This window comes from Pongo pygmaeus, chromosome 9, assembly GCF_028885625.2.
Source record: "Pongo pygmaeus isolate AG05252 chromosome 9, NHGRI_mPonPyg2-v2.0_pri, whole genome shotgun sequence".
Taxonomy (NCBI): Eukaryota; Metazoa; Chordata; class Mammalia; order Primates; family Hominidae; genus Pongo; species Pongo pygmaeus.
Genome location: NC_072382.2, coordinates 34,215,294 through 34,232,606, shown reverse-complemented (window position 1 = coordinate 34,232,606; position 17,313 = coordinate 34,215,294). Strand labels below are relative to the sequence as shown.

General features: G+C 37.8%; 1 protein-coding gene across 1 annotated transcript in view; it reads right to left on the bottom strand.

Moving 5' to 3' along the window:
* Positions 1-17,313, bottom strand: part of CSTF3 (cleavage stimulation factor subunit 3) — a 76,877-nt gene continuing 59,564 nt past the window's right edge. Inside the window, exons 11-21 of the mRNA XM_054437601.2 lie at positions 14,755-14,864; positions 14,186-14,302; positions 13,842-13,916; positions 11,972-12,115; positions 11,446-11,548; positions 7,729-7,798; positions 5,992-6,187; positions 2,421-2,574; positions 1,322-1,416; positions 1,141-1,201; positions 1-709 (exon numbers count right to left, since the gene is read on the bottom strand). Of these exons, the coding sequence (XP_054293576.1) occupies positions 507-709; positions 1,141-1,201; positions 1,322-1,416; positions 2,421-2,574; positions 5,992-6,187; positions 7,729-7,798; positions 11,446-11,548; positions 11,972-12,115; positions 13,842-13,916; positions 14,186-14,302; positions 14,755-14,864 (1,328 nt within the window). The 3' untranslated portion in view covers positions 1-506. The remainder of the gene's footprint in view (positions 710-1,140; positions 1,202-1,321; positions 1,417-2,420; positions 2,575-5,991; positions 6,188-7,728; positions 7,799-11,445; positions 11,549-11,971; positions 12,116-13,841; positions 13,917-14,185; positions 14,303-14,754; positions 14,865-17,313) is intronic.

Genomic DNA, 17,313 nt, shown 5'->3' with positions numbered 1-17,313 from the left:
TGATGTTTCTGAATCCTTTTATTTTTTAAAGGACTTTTAAAATTTGAAACTACAAAAACGGATTTCATACATTCTGCCATAAATAAAAACAAACAATAAGGCAGGACTCTACATAAGCAAACCAAGAACAATTGTTTTCAGAAAATGTGATAAAATGCTTTACAATCATAAGCCATCCAGTTTTTAAAATAAAACTGTTGAAAAACTCACAAATCTTCAAGCGGCACATACAAGACACCCTTGAAGAGGGAACAAAATGTGGTTCTGCCATTTTGTACTGTTCTCACATTTTTGAAAACCTAATTTTGCTTAGCTCATAGGTCTGTTCCATATTCTAAAATTCACACAGGTTGGTTTGTTTTTTCTCAAGAACCATGTGATAGAGGCACCAATGACAATACAACTTTGTTTCCAAGAACCTTGTAACAAAGCGTTGTCTCTTTTAAACATACGACTTGAGGCAAAAGGAATCCTGGACAGGAGTTTTCTGCAGAGGTGTTTAAGCCCTACCGAATCCGCTTCTGCTGCCGTGCTCTGTAAATGTCATGAACAGGAGGGACAACGGCTCCCTTTTCTTCATCTTCATCTGAATCCTCGTTGGGCCTTTTGACGGCCTTGGTGAGTACTGCATTACTTTCCACGGGGCCGTTGCCTTCTACAGCTAGCTCTGGGGCCCCACCAGTAATGATCCTCACAGCTTCCTCAACAGCTGTTAAAACAAAAACAACAAAACGTAAAAACATATTCCACTATGAAAGGGTATGTATGTTCAACTGTGGATACTTTACAGTTCATTTCATAGCCTACTACTTTAGCAAAACATGGGATAGTACTACTGATACTAAATAATTAAAGAAAAAGACAAAAGCTGCTGTTAAAACTAATAATTTTCATAAGCCAAGCCTGATAGTGCATGTTCACATGAATAGAAAAGATAAACTTTTATGACATTTTACTTAGTGGAATTCAATGTGAATAAGCCTCTCTCTGCCAAAGAGGCTTTGGGTAACTCCTGGGTTTCACTGCACTTCAAATTGGCTGGCTGGTTTCGAAAACTTCAGTGGCAGAGAATAATAATCTCTACTGCCTATGAGACAACAATGTGGAATGACACTCTGAAATGGAGCTTCTGTTACTTACTATTTGGTATCTTGCATCTTCGGAAAATTTCCATCAGTTCATCCACTTGTACAAAAGGACCCTATTTTGACATGAATAAATTTTAATCCCAGTAATCTGACAAGTTAAAGTAGTAGTAACTTTATACACAATTACTATGACCCACAGAGCCAGTATCTACCATGAAAATAAGTGAACAAACCTGGAAACAGATAGGAGGAGGGAGAAGTTTCATTAAAACAACAGCTGCAGGAGGGACTGGGAACACTCCACCAGGTACAGGGTGTAAACCTGGAGCTGTGAGAAAAATAAAAGTATGAATCAAGTGGAATGGAAGAATTTCTACACAGAGCTAAAATCAAGTGACTTGCACATAAAGATCTTCCATGTCTGCTGCTTTGTTCTGGACACTGAAAATACTTCTAGGGCTTTACCAAACCAAAGTGGGTGAGACAGAGCAGTCTCAATGCCATGGCCACTGGGAGGCAGAGAAGTAGACAAGTGACTTTGCGTAAGACAACCAGGGACTGAACTAAAGTCAGTTTTTGTCAAAGAGCGTTTCTGAGTTACACAAGTCATTTGTTTAGCAATCCTGTTTCAAGTCAATTATTCAACAGCGTATTTAATCAGAAGGGCCTTGTTCAAAAAGAATCTAGAGAGGCTACTAACCATTAGTAAGTAAAGAAACCAAATCATATCAGTGAAGAAAGTTTCCACCAGCTGTTCAGGTAATCTGCACATAGCAGCATTCTTTTTTTTTTTTTTTTTGATACAGAGTGTCGCTCTTGTTGCCCAGGCTGTAGTGCAATGGCACGATCTTGGCTCACTGCAACCTCCGCCTCCCGGGTTCAAGTGATTCTCCTGCCTCAGCCTCCCAAGTAGCTGGGATTCCACGTGTGTGCCACCATGCCCAGAAATTTTTTGTATTTTTAGTAAAGACAAGGTTTCACCATGTTAGTCAGGCTGGTCTCAAACTCCTGACCTTAGGTGATCCACCTGCCTTGGCCTCCCAAAATGCCAGGATTATAAGCGTAAACCACTGCGCCTGGCCATAGCAGCATTTCTGAAAACCAAGTATTACTGCCAAAATGGGTTCCTGGAATCTGGATCATTGAAGTTTTGTTTTTAGGACATTCTTAGTTAATCTGGTTCAAAGATTAAAGCTAAATCACTTGTCATAGTGATCCTAAGTCTAATAATTAACCCACAATTGAGAGGCCATGTCACTTTACCCCCACACTTTGGATTTAAATCAACAAACAAACCAACGTCTCAGTACTGGATCTAAAGTCATGGCTTACGTGCTAAATGTCGTGGCTGAAATGGAATCATCTGCTGAGTGTCTGGTTTAGGGTATTCTGGTTTTCTATCCACTTCGTCTTTCAGAACAGGCACTATAGAAGGAGCTACAACTGGGTCTGGAATTATAGCTGCTAGCTTAGCACGGGAGACATCCTGAAAATGCAGAACAGAAGAATCCTAAACCTGAAAAAGGGACTACTAGAGAATAATCATGCAATTCATAACCTTGAGGATACGGTGTGAATATCTGGGTTAAAACCACAGAAAGAAAATGGAGATGGATAAGCAAGGACTCTAATGATGGTAAAGATTGTTAACAAGGAAAGCTATTTGGTTCTAAGACTCAGTGTATTCTAGCTTTACCCCACACAAGTTAAAAGTCATTAAACTTAGTGTTGCCAGGTAGGACATCTGTGGGACAGATACAAGCTTTTCTGGATAGTCATAAGACTGGGAACCAAGTAGAGGCCAGGATAATTTGGAGGAAAATTCAAGATTTTAGATATTCTGACACCTCCCTTCCGTTAGAATTGAACAGCAGTTTCATTAAATGAAAAGCTGGATTAAGTGACGTCCTGGTTTGTGAAGGCATCACACTGGTTAAGATTTTGCTAATGCAATGAAAAATTATTTCCAATGTACTATTTATTACAGGGGACAAGGAATATTTACTGAGCAGACACTATTCATCAAGCAATTTTAGCAATTCTGTTTTTAATGAGGGAAATAGTAACATCTCCATTTTATAGAAGGGACTGAAGCTCACAAAGGTTTTGATACTTCCCAGGTCACACAGCTAATAAGAAGTAGAGAGAGGAGGATTGGGAGGGCAGGCCTCTCTGACCTCAAATCCATCCACAGTCTTCTTTTCAGTACACTAGCATTGCCCTGCCAGGGCTGAGACAAGATATGCCAAAGGGAGCAATACAGTCACCTATGAACAGAGGCCCTATCTCAGAGGAGCTCCTCTGCTCCAGGCAACCCAGTGTTACTACTCTGTCTGTCTAGAAACAAAAGAACCCCTTTTTGCTGCCATCAAGGGATATAAAAGCATTCCACTTTCTCAAAATTTGTTGAAATGCAGTTGGCAACATCTGGTATTAATTATATAAGCAAATCTAAATGGTAGACACATTGGGTATCGCTTTTTAAAAATCTTTCTCACACAGATACATATATACCATACCACCTACCGTTACACACAGAAGCACATTAATCCTTCCCCAAAAAACAAAAGAGTAGAAATAGAAATATAAGATGGAAAACATCATATTCAGGAAGTAGTTCTACTCCTGAATACTTACTCTTTTTTTTTTTTTTTTGAGACAGAGTCTCACTCGTCACCCAGGCTGGAGTACAGTGGTGCTATCTCGGCTCACTACAACCTCCTGGGTTCAAGCAATTCTCTTGCCTCAGCCTCCTGAGTAGCTGGGATTACAGATGCCCGCCACCAAGCCCAGCTAATTTTTGTATTTTAGTAGAGACAGGGTTTCACCACGTTGGCCAGGCTGGTCTCAAACTCCTGACCTCAGATGATCCACCCGCCTTGGCCTCCCAAAGTGCTGGGATTACAGGTGTGAGCCACCACACCTGGCCACTATAAGATCTATCTTTCTGTTTATTTGTATTTTTTATTTTTTATTTTATTTTTTTAAGACAGGGTCTCACTGTGTCACCCAGTCAGGAGTGCAATGGCTTGATCACGGCTCACTAAAGTAGCCTCAGCTTCCCTCCTGGGCTCACCTTGGCCTCCAGAATAGCTGGGACCACAGGCAGGCACCACCACACCTGGCTAATTTTTGTATTTTTCTCTCTTTTTTTGGTAGAGATGGGATTTCATCATGTTTCCCAGGCTGGTCTTGAACTCCTGGGCTCAAGTGATCGCCTGCCTCAGCCTCCCAAAGTGCTGGGATTATAGGCGTGAGCCACTGTGCCTGGCAGATCTTTATTTCAATTAACTGCCTTAATTTTCATTTTCATCTTAGAAAAGTTGAAATAGCTTTTTCTAGCAATTGCACAAAGTACAGTAAGTCCCTCACTTAACATTGTATAGGTTCTAGGAAACTGCAACTTTTAGAGAAATGATGGGCTAGGCGTGTTGGCTGCTGCCTGTAATCCCAGCACTTTGGGAAGCCAAGGCAAGTGGATCCCTTGAGCCTAGGACTTTGAGGCCAGCCCGGGCAACATGGTGAAACCCCATCTCCACAAAAAAATACAAAAATTAGCCAGGTGTGGTAGCATTTGCCTGTAATCCCAACTACTTGGGAGGTTGAACAGGAGATCACCTGAGCCCAGGGAGATTGAGGCTGCAGTGAGCCATGATCTCACCATTGCACTCCAGCCTGGGCGACAGAGTGAGACCATCTCAAAAAAAAAAAAAAAAAAAAGAGAAACGATGTATAGCAAAACCAATTTTTTTCTTATCAAGGTTATAACAAAACCATGTTAAACACAAAAACGTTATTTGAGGACCAGCTGTGTATCATTTAGCTTAAAGTCAAAGTTTCAAAGTTTCTAAGAACCTATCAATGATGTTAAATGAGGATTTACTGTAGTCTTAAAATATCTTTGACTTTTCATTGAGAAGTAGTTAAAACTAGAAGCAGAAACTACTTATCCCTGAGCAGTAATCCTATGGTTCATACCAGGAATCTGCATCTGGCACAGAAATGGGGCTTCCATTAACACAAATGTCTGAATATCAATTATGGGTAGTTTTTTCTCAAAATATTTTATCTGGATCAGACAGAGCAAGACCCAGGCTAAAAGAGGGCAGTGAGAAAAAGGAGAATGATGGTCAGGAACATCCTAATGGTGGCTGGCTTAAAGAGATCAACCAAGGACTTCTCTGTGAATTTCCATCTTAGTCTTTGTTCACATGTCACAGAAAGATTAAGAGATGATATAACAGTGGTTTTCTCAGCAAGGGCTGTTACTGGGGCTTTGTAAATATTAATCTCTCCCTGTGGCCTGAACAGGTTCAGGTGCCAGATTTGTTTTCTTATGAGTCAGTAGTCTCTATAGAAGAGTTCTATTCATAGATGAGCTAATTCCCCCAAAGGCCACTGAAGGAGCGCTGTTTTAAGAATACAAATCCCTCAAGGAACTTTATGGATTTCACAAGCTGTAATATTTCTTCATTATATCTTACAAAATATGCAACAGGAAGTACATTTGGTTTAAGATCTGTCAAAACATATTTATCAATTTGATAAGAACTATTAGGAAAAAAAAAGTAATACCTAAGATGATATTCAGATTTTCTTTTGTTTTTCTTCCCTCCACACCCCCTCCATCTTGCCCACCAGATATAAGATATAAGGCACTGACAATTTCAGGGACAGAATGAAACTATTAAATCCCATTTCAATTCTCATTTTGTTCAGCTACTTTGACACTCAGCATTTCCTAAACCCAAGGAAAATCTCTGAACTTTTTTCTTGCTTCCTGCAAATCTATTCTAAAACTAGATTAATTCACATTTCAGAATTTAGAGTGCAGGTTATCAATGAACTCTTCTAAAACACTGGAAAAGTGAGGACACTCCACATCTTGATCCTAAGTACATACCTTATAACCAAGTGCTTTTAATTCACTTGCAGAGCAAGGATATAAATCCATGAACTTGTATCTATCTACTAGTAAAGCCGTTTCTTTCCCTTCATACTCTTCTTTGAATGCTGTAAACCGTCTTTTCTCCACTTTGAGTATACTAGCTAGATCACCAATATTACTTTCAAATGCTAGAAATCGGGCCCAGATTTCTCTGCAAGAAAAGAAATACAATCAATACTTTAATTATTCTGGGTTTAGGGCAGGGAGTTCATTTACAAAAACACCTTAAGCTCTCTCTTTTTCCCTTAAGTTATAAAAAGTGACTTTTTATTATAAAGATTTTTAAACTATAGAAAAATAGAATAGCATAATGAATACCTATATACCACTACCTATATTGCTAATATTTTGCCATATTTCCTTCATCTTATTTTTGCTTAAGTATTTCAAAGTAAATTATAAACCTATCACTTCAGTATTTAAGCCCATTTTTGAGTTTTTACTTATTTAATATAGCTGCTGCTGCTTTGTGGTCAACATGAGAGACTTACCTTAGAGAGGATAAACTCTAGGTGGAGAAGTTGGAAAAGCAACCTAGACAGATTCCTAATTTCTCCTGAATAATGTGGCTTCATTTTAAGTGGCAGGAATTATAATGTAGAATACATTCTTCATCTAATATATGAATAGAAATACACTCCAAAATCTCATATGATTACTCTATTGTTTCCCATTAATGTGGATCACTGGGGAAAAACTGGTGCCTCATCATTGTTCTAACAGCTAAAATTAATGCTCTGAGACTACTTAAATGTCACTGTGCACCTTTGTACTAAAGTAATATATTAAGTGCTTCTTATATACCAGATATGTGGCTATCACAAAAAATCCTACACTGGTAGACATTATTGTTAGTAAGAAAGTGAAGATTGGTATAGCTATGAAATTTGCCATCTAGCTGGATATTGAACCCAAGACTCCAAAGCCTTACTATAATATTTCCACTGTACCACTTGACAGTGTTGTTCCTCTGTATGGTAAAACTAAGAGACAAAACCGTAAGTCAGAGACATAATATGTAAAACAAACTTTGAATTTACAAGAGTCTTTGCTTTTGAGTAAGGGAGGTGAAAATTTCAGAATGCCTCTCTTAACATGTTAATATCAATTTCTAGGGAGAGAGAGAGAGAGATTTTTTTGTTGTTGTTGAGACAGAGTCTCACTCTGTCACCCAGGCTGGAGTGCAGAGGTGTGATCACAGCTCACTGGAGCCTCAACCTCCTGGGCTCAAGTAGTCCTCCAGCTCCCACCTCCGCCTCCCAGTATCTGGGACTACCGGCATGCACCACCACACCCAGCTAATTTTTAACATTTTTTGTATAGATCGGGTCTCACTATGTTGCCCAGGCTGGTCTCAAACTCCTGGGCTAAAGTCATCTTTCCACCTTGGCCTCCCAAAATGCTGGGATTACAGGCATGAGCCACAGTTTCTGGTTAGGGATATATAGTAAACAGGAAAGATGATAATAAATTGCTATGGCATCTCTTAAAAACAATTCTAATCACTGTGCAGAAATTTAAAAATAATCTTAAACAGGTATAAAAGTACTGCTGATAGGTAAAATAAATCTTGAGAAGGAAAGGAAATTTCTCTTGAAACTCATACTCAAGCAAACATTCACCCCATAGACCACAATTCAGGTAAGAAAGCTGTCTTTAGAACCTGATCAACAAGTTTTCACAATGGCTTACCCAGACTTCTCAGGAGGAAGGCTTCCAGATGTTAAAACCCGTTCAAACAAAACTCGGGTATTATTGTCCTCTAGGATATTAAAAAAGATTTTAAATTTTTTTTTAATTCACTTTTACAATGCAACAATATTTTCATATGCATGATCTCACTTCATCCTTACAAAAATCCTATGCAGAAAGGTTTAACTATTACCACACTTGATTTTTATAGATGAGGAAACTTGAGCTTCAGAAAAATTAAGAGATTTGATCTGGCTCTTGGTGATTGAGTAGCAGAGCAGTAACTGCAAGCCATGTTTTTTTCCCTTCTAGTTCAGCCCTCCTCTGCTGTACTGCAGTTCTAATGCAAAACCATTTATAACAGTGCCATCTGAACCAGGTATCCCATTTGCCTTTTAAAAATACTGACAAGTACATATCTGCTGACATTAGTCAGACTACTGCTATTTTTTAAATACATTGAACATGGAAGGATGGCAAACTCAAACTTAGAAATAATTGAGTGTCTTATTTTGAGGCACCAGGACTATGCTATATTTAGCTACTTTAACTCTTGCAGAGGTACAATATCTAGGTTGGCAGGTAAATATGGAAATGTAAATGAATTAAGAATTGTTGACAGAGGTGTATTAAATTTTAAGAGTCTCAGGAGGTCCTCTATATCTGGAAGTGGGAAAATGACACTTCTTGCTAAACTCTAAGTTATCTTTTAAAACTTAAGAATCTAACAGTAACAACCATTGAATCTACTACTAACAACCACTGAATTGTACACCTAATGGATGGACTTACAGTATACAAATTATACTTCAATAAAGCTGTTCAAAAGAAAAATTAACCCAGCAGAGGAGTTGTTTTTTATTGCCTGAGAGTAGTTATTCAGTTTATTACATGTCCATATGCAAAATAAAACCAAGAAATTAAATATATTAGACCAAAGAAGATGGCGCTATTTTTTTGGCTTCTATCCTCAATTTAACATATTATACTTTAAAAAATGTTAAACAAATCTTACATTTTATCTTTTTCTGTTTTATCCCAAGCTTTGCTCCAGACACACTTTTTACCATTCCACAGAACTTTCACACTGCCTACCTACGTGTTGTGCTCTCTGCCCGGAATAATGCATTTATCTTTCTTTACCTGGCTAACTACCACTCATCTCTCAAAATCCAACTCATGTGCCCTTCTCTATGACACCCTCTAGAACACTGCTGTCCATCAGCAATATAATACAAGCCACATATGGAATTTAATAAAATGGGTAAAAACAGGTGAAATTAATATATTTAATCAACCTAATATAGCCAAATCTTATTTCCACATGTAATCAATATGAAAAATTGTTAAGATAGTTTACTTTTTTTTTTTGTACTAAGTCTTTGAAATCTGGTATGTATTTACACACTTACACCACAACTCATTTTGGCCTAGCCACATTTCTTTTTTCTTTTTTGAGATGGAGTCTCGCTCTGTCACCCAGGCTGGAGTGCAGTGGTGCAATATCAGCTCACTGCAACGTCTGTCTCTCAGGTTTAAGCGATTCTTCTGCCTCAGCCTCCCAAGTAGCTGGGACTACAGGTGCACGCCACCATGCCCGGCTAGTTTTTATATGTTTAGTAGAGACGGGGTTTTACCATATTGTCTAGGCTGGTCTGGAACTCCTCACCTCGTGATCTGCCTGCCTCAGCCTCCCAAAGTGCTGGGATTACAGGTGTGAGCCACCACACCCAGTCCAGGCTAGGCACATTTAAAGTGCTCAATACCTAATAGTCTAGTGACTACCATAATTGTGCAGCATAGCTCTATAACTTAAAATATACCCTCTTCTCTGTGCTTCCACAGTACTTCATTCAGGAATCTATTACAGTATTTAGCAGATTTTTAATGATCACCACCCTCATCATAAATAGTTAACATTTATGGAATAATCACAACATTCTATATATAAGTGAAACACATGCAAAAACTCATTTACCCTCTCAACAGTCCTATGAAAGGTATACTTATTATGACCATTCTGCAGATGAGAAAACTGAAGTTTAAGATTATACAACTAACCTCAGAACTATGCTACAATGAAACATCAAATGATGATGCAATTATATTTACACATTGGATTCCCCCACAAAAACATTCTTCTGGATCCTATTCATCTTTGTATTCCCAGACCCTAGTAACCAGAAGGTAATGAATAAATGTTTCGTGGATGGATAGATGAATGAAAGAATCATCTAAGACACTGATTTTGAAAGACAATAATGCTAACACCAGATATCCTCCTTTTAAAAAAATAAAAGTACACATACTAGTAACTATTCTAAAAAAAATCAGGCAAAACAATTTTAAGATTTATGAGGAATATTAAATGCCCCACTATCTCATTTTTTGGAGTTAAGTCTTTTTCCCAGAACGTAGACTCATTAAGCTGAAATACAAAATCATATTTAAGTTTTATTCTTTTATATTATTTAGGTAAATAGAATGCTCTATTTTTCTGAAATATTAAAATTACTGATTTATACCTATGATATCTAATTCTATAATCATTTACATGACACATAATTGCATATTTCTTTCTTAAGCCAACTTTTAGTGATGTATTTATTTATTTTTATTTATTTATTTACTTTGTTATTATTATTTTTTTGAGGCAGAGTTTAGCTCTTGTTGCCCAGGCTGGAGTACAACAGCGCGATCTCGGCTCACTGCAGCCTCCGTCTCCAGGGTTCAAGCGATTCTCCTGCCTCAGCCTCCCCAGTAGCTGGGATTACAGGTGCCTGCCACCACGCTCAGCTAATTTTTTATATTTTTAGTAGAGACAGGGTTTCGCCATGTTGGCCAGGCTGGTCTCAAACTCCTGGCCTCAGGTTATCTGCCTGCCTCGGCTTCCCAAAGTGCTGGGATTACAGGCGTAAGCCACCACGCCCAGCCTATTCATTTATTTTTAAATGTTTTTTAGAGACAGTGTCTTGCTCTGTCATCCAGGCTAGATGGAGTACAGTGGCGTGATCACAGCTCACTATGACCTCCAATTCCTGGGCTCAAGTGATCCTTCCAAGTATCTGAGACTACAGGCATACGCCACCACACCTAGCTAAAAAACCAACTTTTATACTACATCTTTTTTTGTTAAGAAATTACATGTTGTGGACTGTTGTTAACTAGACTAAATGGTATACATATATGAATTATCTAGCACAGTGCCTGGTAGGAACTCAATAAAGGATGGCCAGTGTTATTCGTACAACAGAATAGGGAAATAAATACTAAAAACCAAAATGTTTCTTTTTGAATCTTTTCCCCAGTATCCTCAAAGTGTTTTACTTTACTATTTGGGCATCTTTTGAGTTTGAGTTTTGGTGGCTAGAGGGTTTTTTGTTTGTTTTCCTTCCAGGAAACAGGAGATGATTTGCCCAGAGTCATCAGAGATGAATACAAACAACTCTGTGTCTCCTGACTCTGACTTTGAAGCTTTATCCCACTACTGATGGTACTTTACTGAATAACTCTGACAGTTCTGCAGAGTCAAAAAACATCTACCATTGCTCAGTAAATATATTCATGGTTGATATGCCACAAGTATTTCTTGAGTGCCTAACAACCGCCTGTCTGCTATGTCAAAATTATAATACATTCAAGAAGGAAGAAATCTAGCAACATAATTTCACATGGTTTAATATTAAGTAACCATTATAGATTCTAGAATCAACCTACCATTGAGGTGAGAAAGATAGTCAATATAGGCCAGGACATACTCTGGAATGTCTCCATATTTTTTTAGCCCCAGCTCAAAAATCTTAAAGGCAACAGATTTGTCCTATAGGTAAGGAAAGTAAAGTACAGATTTCCATGAAATGTCAGATAAAACACTTAAAAGAATATTAAAATTATACCTAAATATGACAAAATACATAAGAATGAAAACAAATTAAAATCATGTTAAGTAAAAATTGCTGAGCTAGAAACTATTCAAAGGAGTTTAGTGATTAGAAATCACTAAATAGTGATTAATATAGTGATTAATAAAGCACAATTAGAAATACAGTGATTAATGAAGCATAAATTAGCAAGTAGTTGGGGATTTGGATGATGCTCCATATAATTTTACACAGATACACTTAGACTGCCTTTACAAAATGGAGCAATAAAAGCTTGATGACAGAAGCTAAAATCACCTTTCTTTTACGAACCTCAGATGAAGGAAGTTGTTTTACCTTTACACTTGTATTTCAGTATTTACCTTACTACAGTAATATTCCATGAGTGCTGCAGTAACATAGACATGGTGGCGGGTTCTGGTATCTTCTCTTGCTTTTTTAAATATCATTCTTCCAGATTTGATGCCTTCTGCTCTCCGTGCAAATTTCATATATTGGATATATACCTATGCAAAAGAAAGTATTTGTGTTCTACAAATTAGGCAGTATGTTTCCTGCATAAGAAAGCAATCCTCAATACCCAATAAATTAGAAAGTAGGAATTTAGATAATATTCTATTTAAATCCACAAGCTAATTTTTTTCTGGTATTACAGATGCATGCAAATTAATTTGTTTTTTATTGAGATATAATTCACATACCACAAAATTCACCCTTTACAATTCAGTGGTTTTAAATATATTCACAAGGTTGTGCAATCATCACCATAATCTAATTCTAGAATATGTAAATTAAAGTTTAAGAGTGAAAAGTGTGACACTACTAGGACATACTCCATTAATGAATGCCAATATCTAAAAAACTCAAGGGTTGGTTTAATACAAGCACGTTTTACAATACATGTTTTTTGTTTTTTGAGACGGAGTCTTGCTCCGTTGCCCAGGCTGGAGTGCAGTGGTGCGATCTTGGCTCACTGCAACCTCTGCCTCCCAGGGTCAAGCCATTCTCCTGCCTCAGGCTCCCGAGTAGCTGGGACTACAGGCACACGCCACTACACCCGGCTAATTTTTGTTTTTTAGTAGAGATGGGGTTTCACCATTTTAGCCAGGCTGGTCTCAATCTCCTGACCTCATGATCTGCCTGCCTCAGCCTCCCAAAGTGCTGGGATTACAGGTGTGAGCTACCGCGCCCAGCCTGCAATACATGTTTAACTTCACATTTTCTTGGTTTCTTTTTAAAAGCCCACTACTCTATTTTCCAAACAACATATAATAGAACTTCACGGATAAACTATGAGCCATTTTATACCCAGCACTTACAGAGTGTCCAGCACATCATGAGTATGCAGTTTTGTTTAGTGAACAAATGACTAATTAGTAGGGTCCTGGTTTGCCCAGTATTGATAATGTCTAGCTATATTACCCAGTTTTGATGGATGGATGGATGGACGGATGGATGGACTATGAGTTCCTCAAGAAAAGGAATTTTATCTAGTTTGTCATTAATGTTGCTGGAGTCTAGCACAATGCATAGACTCCAGCAATATATTTGCCAGATATGTTTGTGGAATGAATTATAAGATGATGAATAAATGCAGGAATTATAGCAGTGGAATCCCAATATAAATCATTAACAAGAAAAAGTAGTGTAGCTATAATTGACTTGAAGCAGAGGTTCTAGAGACACACCCACAAGCCTGTCCCCTTCCTCTCCCAATGGGAGAGCATCACTGCACTTTTGCACTTGGGGCTTTGAAAACCACTATGATAGAGCAGGATTTAGCATCAAGTGAGTTTCAGTCTAATTTCTTTCCAGGATGTCGGTTTCTCCTGCCTCATTTAAAAAGAAATATTTATTAAGCAACAATTCTGTGGCATAAAGTGGCTTCAAACCATGATCACAAAGAAAGTGTTAGAGAAAGTGCCTCTGTATCTATTTTATACTGCTGCATTAAAAAGAAAAAATTCTAGCAGAAAACAGATCAGTAATTGTCAGAGGTAAGGGCAGAGGGAAGGGTTATGTCTATAAAGGGGTCACATGGGGGAATTTTTGGAGGATGGTGGAGGTGTTTTCTATCTTAATTGTGGTGGGGATCCCATGAAGTCAATGTTATTTGTCAAGATTAATAGAACTATACAACAAAAACAGTGAATTTTATTGTATATAAATTTAAATTATTTTTTGTCAGATAAGACTGTAAAGGTGGAAAAAAAGATTTGTAAAGTCACTCACCAAGGTGGGGTCAATATCCTCAATTGCCAGAAGTCTGTTATATATACTGTGAACCTTTTCATACTTCATGCGACTCTAAGGTGGTACAGAAGAAGTGAATATCAACATATGGTCATAAATAAGCAGGATTTGAGCTCTAAGGAATCCAAAGGCTATAATCTCCCACCCCCAATGGCATCTCCATTGAGCATAAATATAGTATAAGCTGACAACTAATAACTGTTCATTTGGCAACATCTCTGTCTACCAAAAGCAATATGCCTGGCAAACAAGCAGCCAGAAAAAAAGTTCAGTCCTGCACTAAAAAATTGAATTATAAGAAGGCTCTAAACATTTTTACTTACCTCTTCGTAATCTGCATATGCAAAATAAAGAAGCATATTCTTCTTCAATAAAGTGCTTATGGCTCTTTCATATATATTAGCAGCTTCATCACTAAATAATTTGGCATTATTCATATCCTAGGAGAAAAAAAAGAAAGCTCATCTTCAATAATTTTAATATAGTTGTGAGAGAATAAAATTAATAAAGTTACATCTACTTTATTTATGTGTCTAAGAAAGCATACATGTACGTACACACACATATATGTATCCACACACATACATACATAAACACATATGCATTTCTGGATTCTAAAAAAATTCCAAAAACTCCTTTCATTATTTTAACTTACAAAATAACCATGCAAGTTCTCTAAATGATTCATCACTTTGATACGTTAAAAAACTGCCAGTTTATTTTAATTCTAAGGAGGTCTAATTATATGAGTGTCACTAAGATTCATATGAACGTAAACTTAAATTTTCAATACTTATGCTTTATTACCAAAATTCAGTTATATTTTTCAGTAAATCATTGCTATATCAAAACCACAAAAATATCAAAGTGGGGATAGGGAAGGAACACTTACTCCCTTTTCTGCGAGCAGTTTACTTGACTGCTCAAGATACTGGGCAGCTTCATACCAAATATCAGGGTGATGGCCCAGCACAAGCAGGCACTGTTCATAAGCAAACATAACTAAGGGAAGAAATTAACAAACAACATTCAATTAAAATAATTATTATTTGTAAAACTATCAATATAAATATCATAACAAAATTAGGCTCCTCAAAAATTAATGATAATTAGAAATAAAAAGCTTTAGTGATTTCTGGCACCATCATTCATCCAAGTTCCCTCCATCTATCCATCACTTATTAATTTTTTTTATTTTTGGAAGCAGGGTCTCTGTCACGTAGGCTGGAGTGCAGTGGCACAAATATGGTTCACTGCAGCCTTGACCTCCTGGGCTCAAGTGGTTTTCCTGCCTCAGCCTCCCAAGTAGCTGAGACCAGGTGTGTGCCACCACACCTGGCTTATTTTTAAGAATCTTGTGGCCAGGTGCGGTGGCTCACATCTGTAATCCCAGCACTCTGGGAGGCCAAGGCGGGCGGATCATGAGGTCAGGAGATCGAGACCATCCTGGCTAACATGGTGAAACCCTGTCTCTACTGAAATACAAAAAATTAGCCGGGCGTGGTGGCAGGTGCCTGTAGTCCCAGCTACTCTGGAGGCTGAGGCAGGAGAATGGCATGAATCCGGGAGGCACAGCTTGCAGTGAGTGGAGATCGCGCCACTGCACTCCAGCCTGGGTGACAGAGCAAGACTCTGTCTCAAAAAAAAAAAAAAAAAAAAAAAAAAAAAAAAATCTTGTATAGAGATGGGGTTTCACCATGTTGCCAAGGCTTGTCTTGAACCCCTGGGCTCAAGCAATCTTCCCGCCTCAGCCTCCCAAAGTGCTGGGATTACAGATGTGAGCCACTGCACCCAGCCTAAGTTAATACTTATTGAGCACCAACTATATGCCAGGGAATGTGGAAGGCACGGTGAATATACCAGTGAATAAGACTTCCTATATTCAAGAAGTCTGCAGTATATGGGGAGGATAGACAGAAAGCAAAGATCAAAAGTATTATGATGATGAAAGTACAGTATACTCTGAAAACTTACAGCAGCAGGACTTAACATAGTTTAGGGACTCAAGAAAGGCTTCACTAAGGAACTGACATGTAACACAACACCTGAAGAAGGGATGAAGCTGGTCAGAGGCAAATAAGTGAAGTGGAGTAAGGATGGGGTAGATACAAAAATGGAGTGGGCAAAGGAAACAATATTTGCAAAGACCTGCAAGTAAGACAGCAAGGCAAGATTGAGGAATTCAATAAAGCTCCAAATTAAGAGTCTGGCACTGGCAGAGTAGTTTGTATCAGACCAACCCTCAGCAAGTAAAAATTATAAACAAACAAACACAAATACAAAAGCAACTATCTAAATGTACTGGAAATGACCAAAAGAAGCAGAAATCAGGAGATTGAGCCCTTAAAAAGACAGAACAACACTAGGTGAGATCCATATTTAAATATGGCTTTTCCCTTCAAACGCATGCCCATGTTGTGCACTTCTGGGATGGCTAGAACTCAAGTCAAATGCTGCAGTCTTACTGTCTTGAAGTAACATGCAGTTCTGGCCTATGAGAGCAGCTGGAAATTGAGGAGACATCCCCAAAAGGAGAAAGCCAGAGCCTGAAAATCTAGGCATAAATGTTCTCAAATCCTCAGCTGATCCCTAAAATGTACATACACAGGGAAGAATACAAACAGACCAGCAGAAAACAAAGCTGGAAGGCGGAAGGAGTTGAATAGATGCCTCAGCAACTAAGGGAGATGAAGTTTAGAATTTGAGTCCCATCCAGTTAGATGGTTGGGGTAAACACCTTAGACTTTTCATTGTCTTAGGAGTAAAGACTATGTCCCAAGAATAAGGTATTTAATCTGAGATTAACGGTAAAACTAAAACAGACCTGTCTTCCTAGTATAAAACCAAGCCTCCACAAAGTCCAAGTAATCTGACAGTAATATTTAACTTCCTGCTAAAATAAAACAACATTCTTCAGAGGAAGATGACAGAATCTACAGTCTTTACAATGTTTCATTTGTACATTTGTACAATATCTAAAAGAAAAAATTTAAACAGGAAACAGGAAAATGTAAACCACAGTCAAGAGAAAAAGCAATCAAAGAAAATAAACTCCATGGTGGTTGAAGGCCCAGATGTTGGAATTGGCAGATGAGGACTTTATAACTATTATAAATATGTTCAAAGAAACAAAGAAAAAGATGGTAATGAACACACAAGGAATCTCAACTAAGAAATGGACACCATAAAAAAGAAATATAAAAAATAAAAAATATCTAAAATGGAAATTTATAGAATTGAAAAATATAGTATCTGAAATAAAGCGTTCACTGGATGGGCTTAATTGCAGACTGCATATGATGAAAACAAAGGTTCAGTGAATATGGAGATAGATCTATAGGAATTATTGAATCTGAAGAACAAAAGAAAAAAAGATTAGGGGTAAAAAAATTTTAGTAACCTATGGGGATACCAAGTGGCCTAACATACATGTAACTGAAGTCCCATGAGG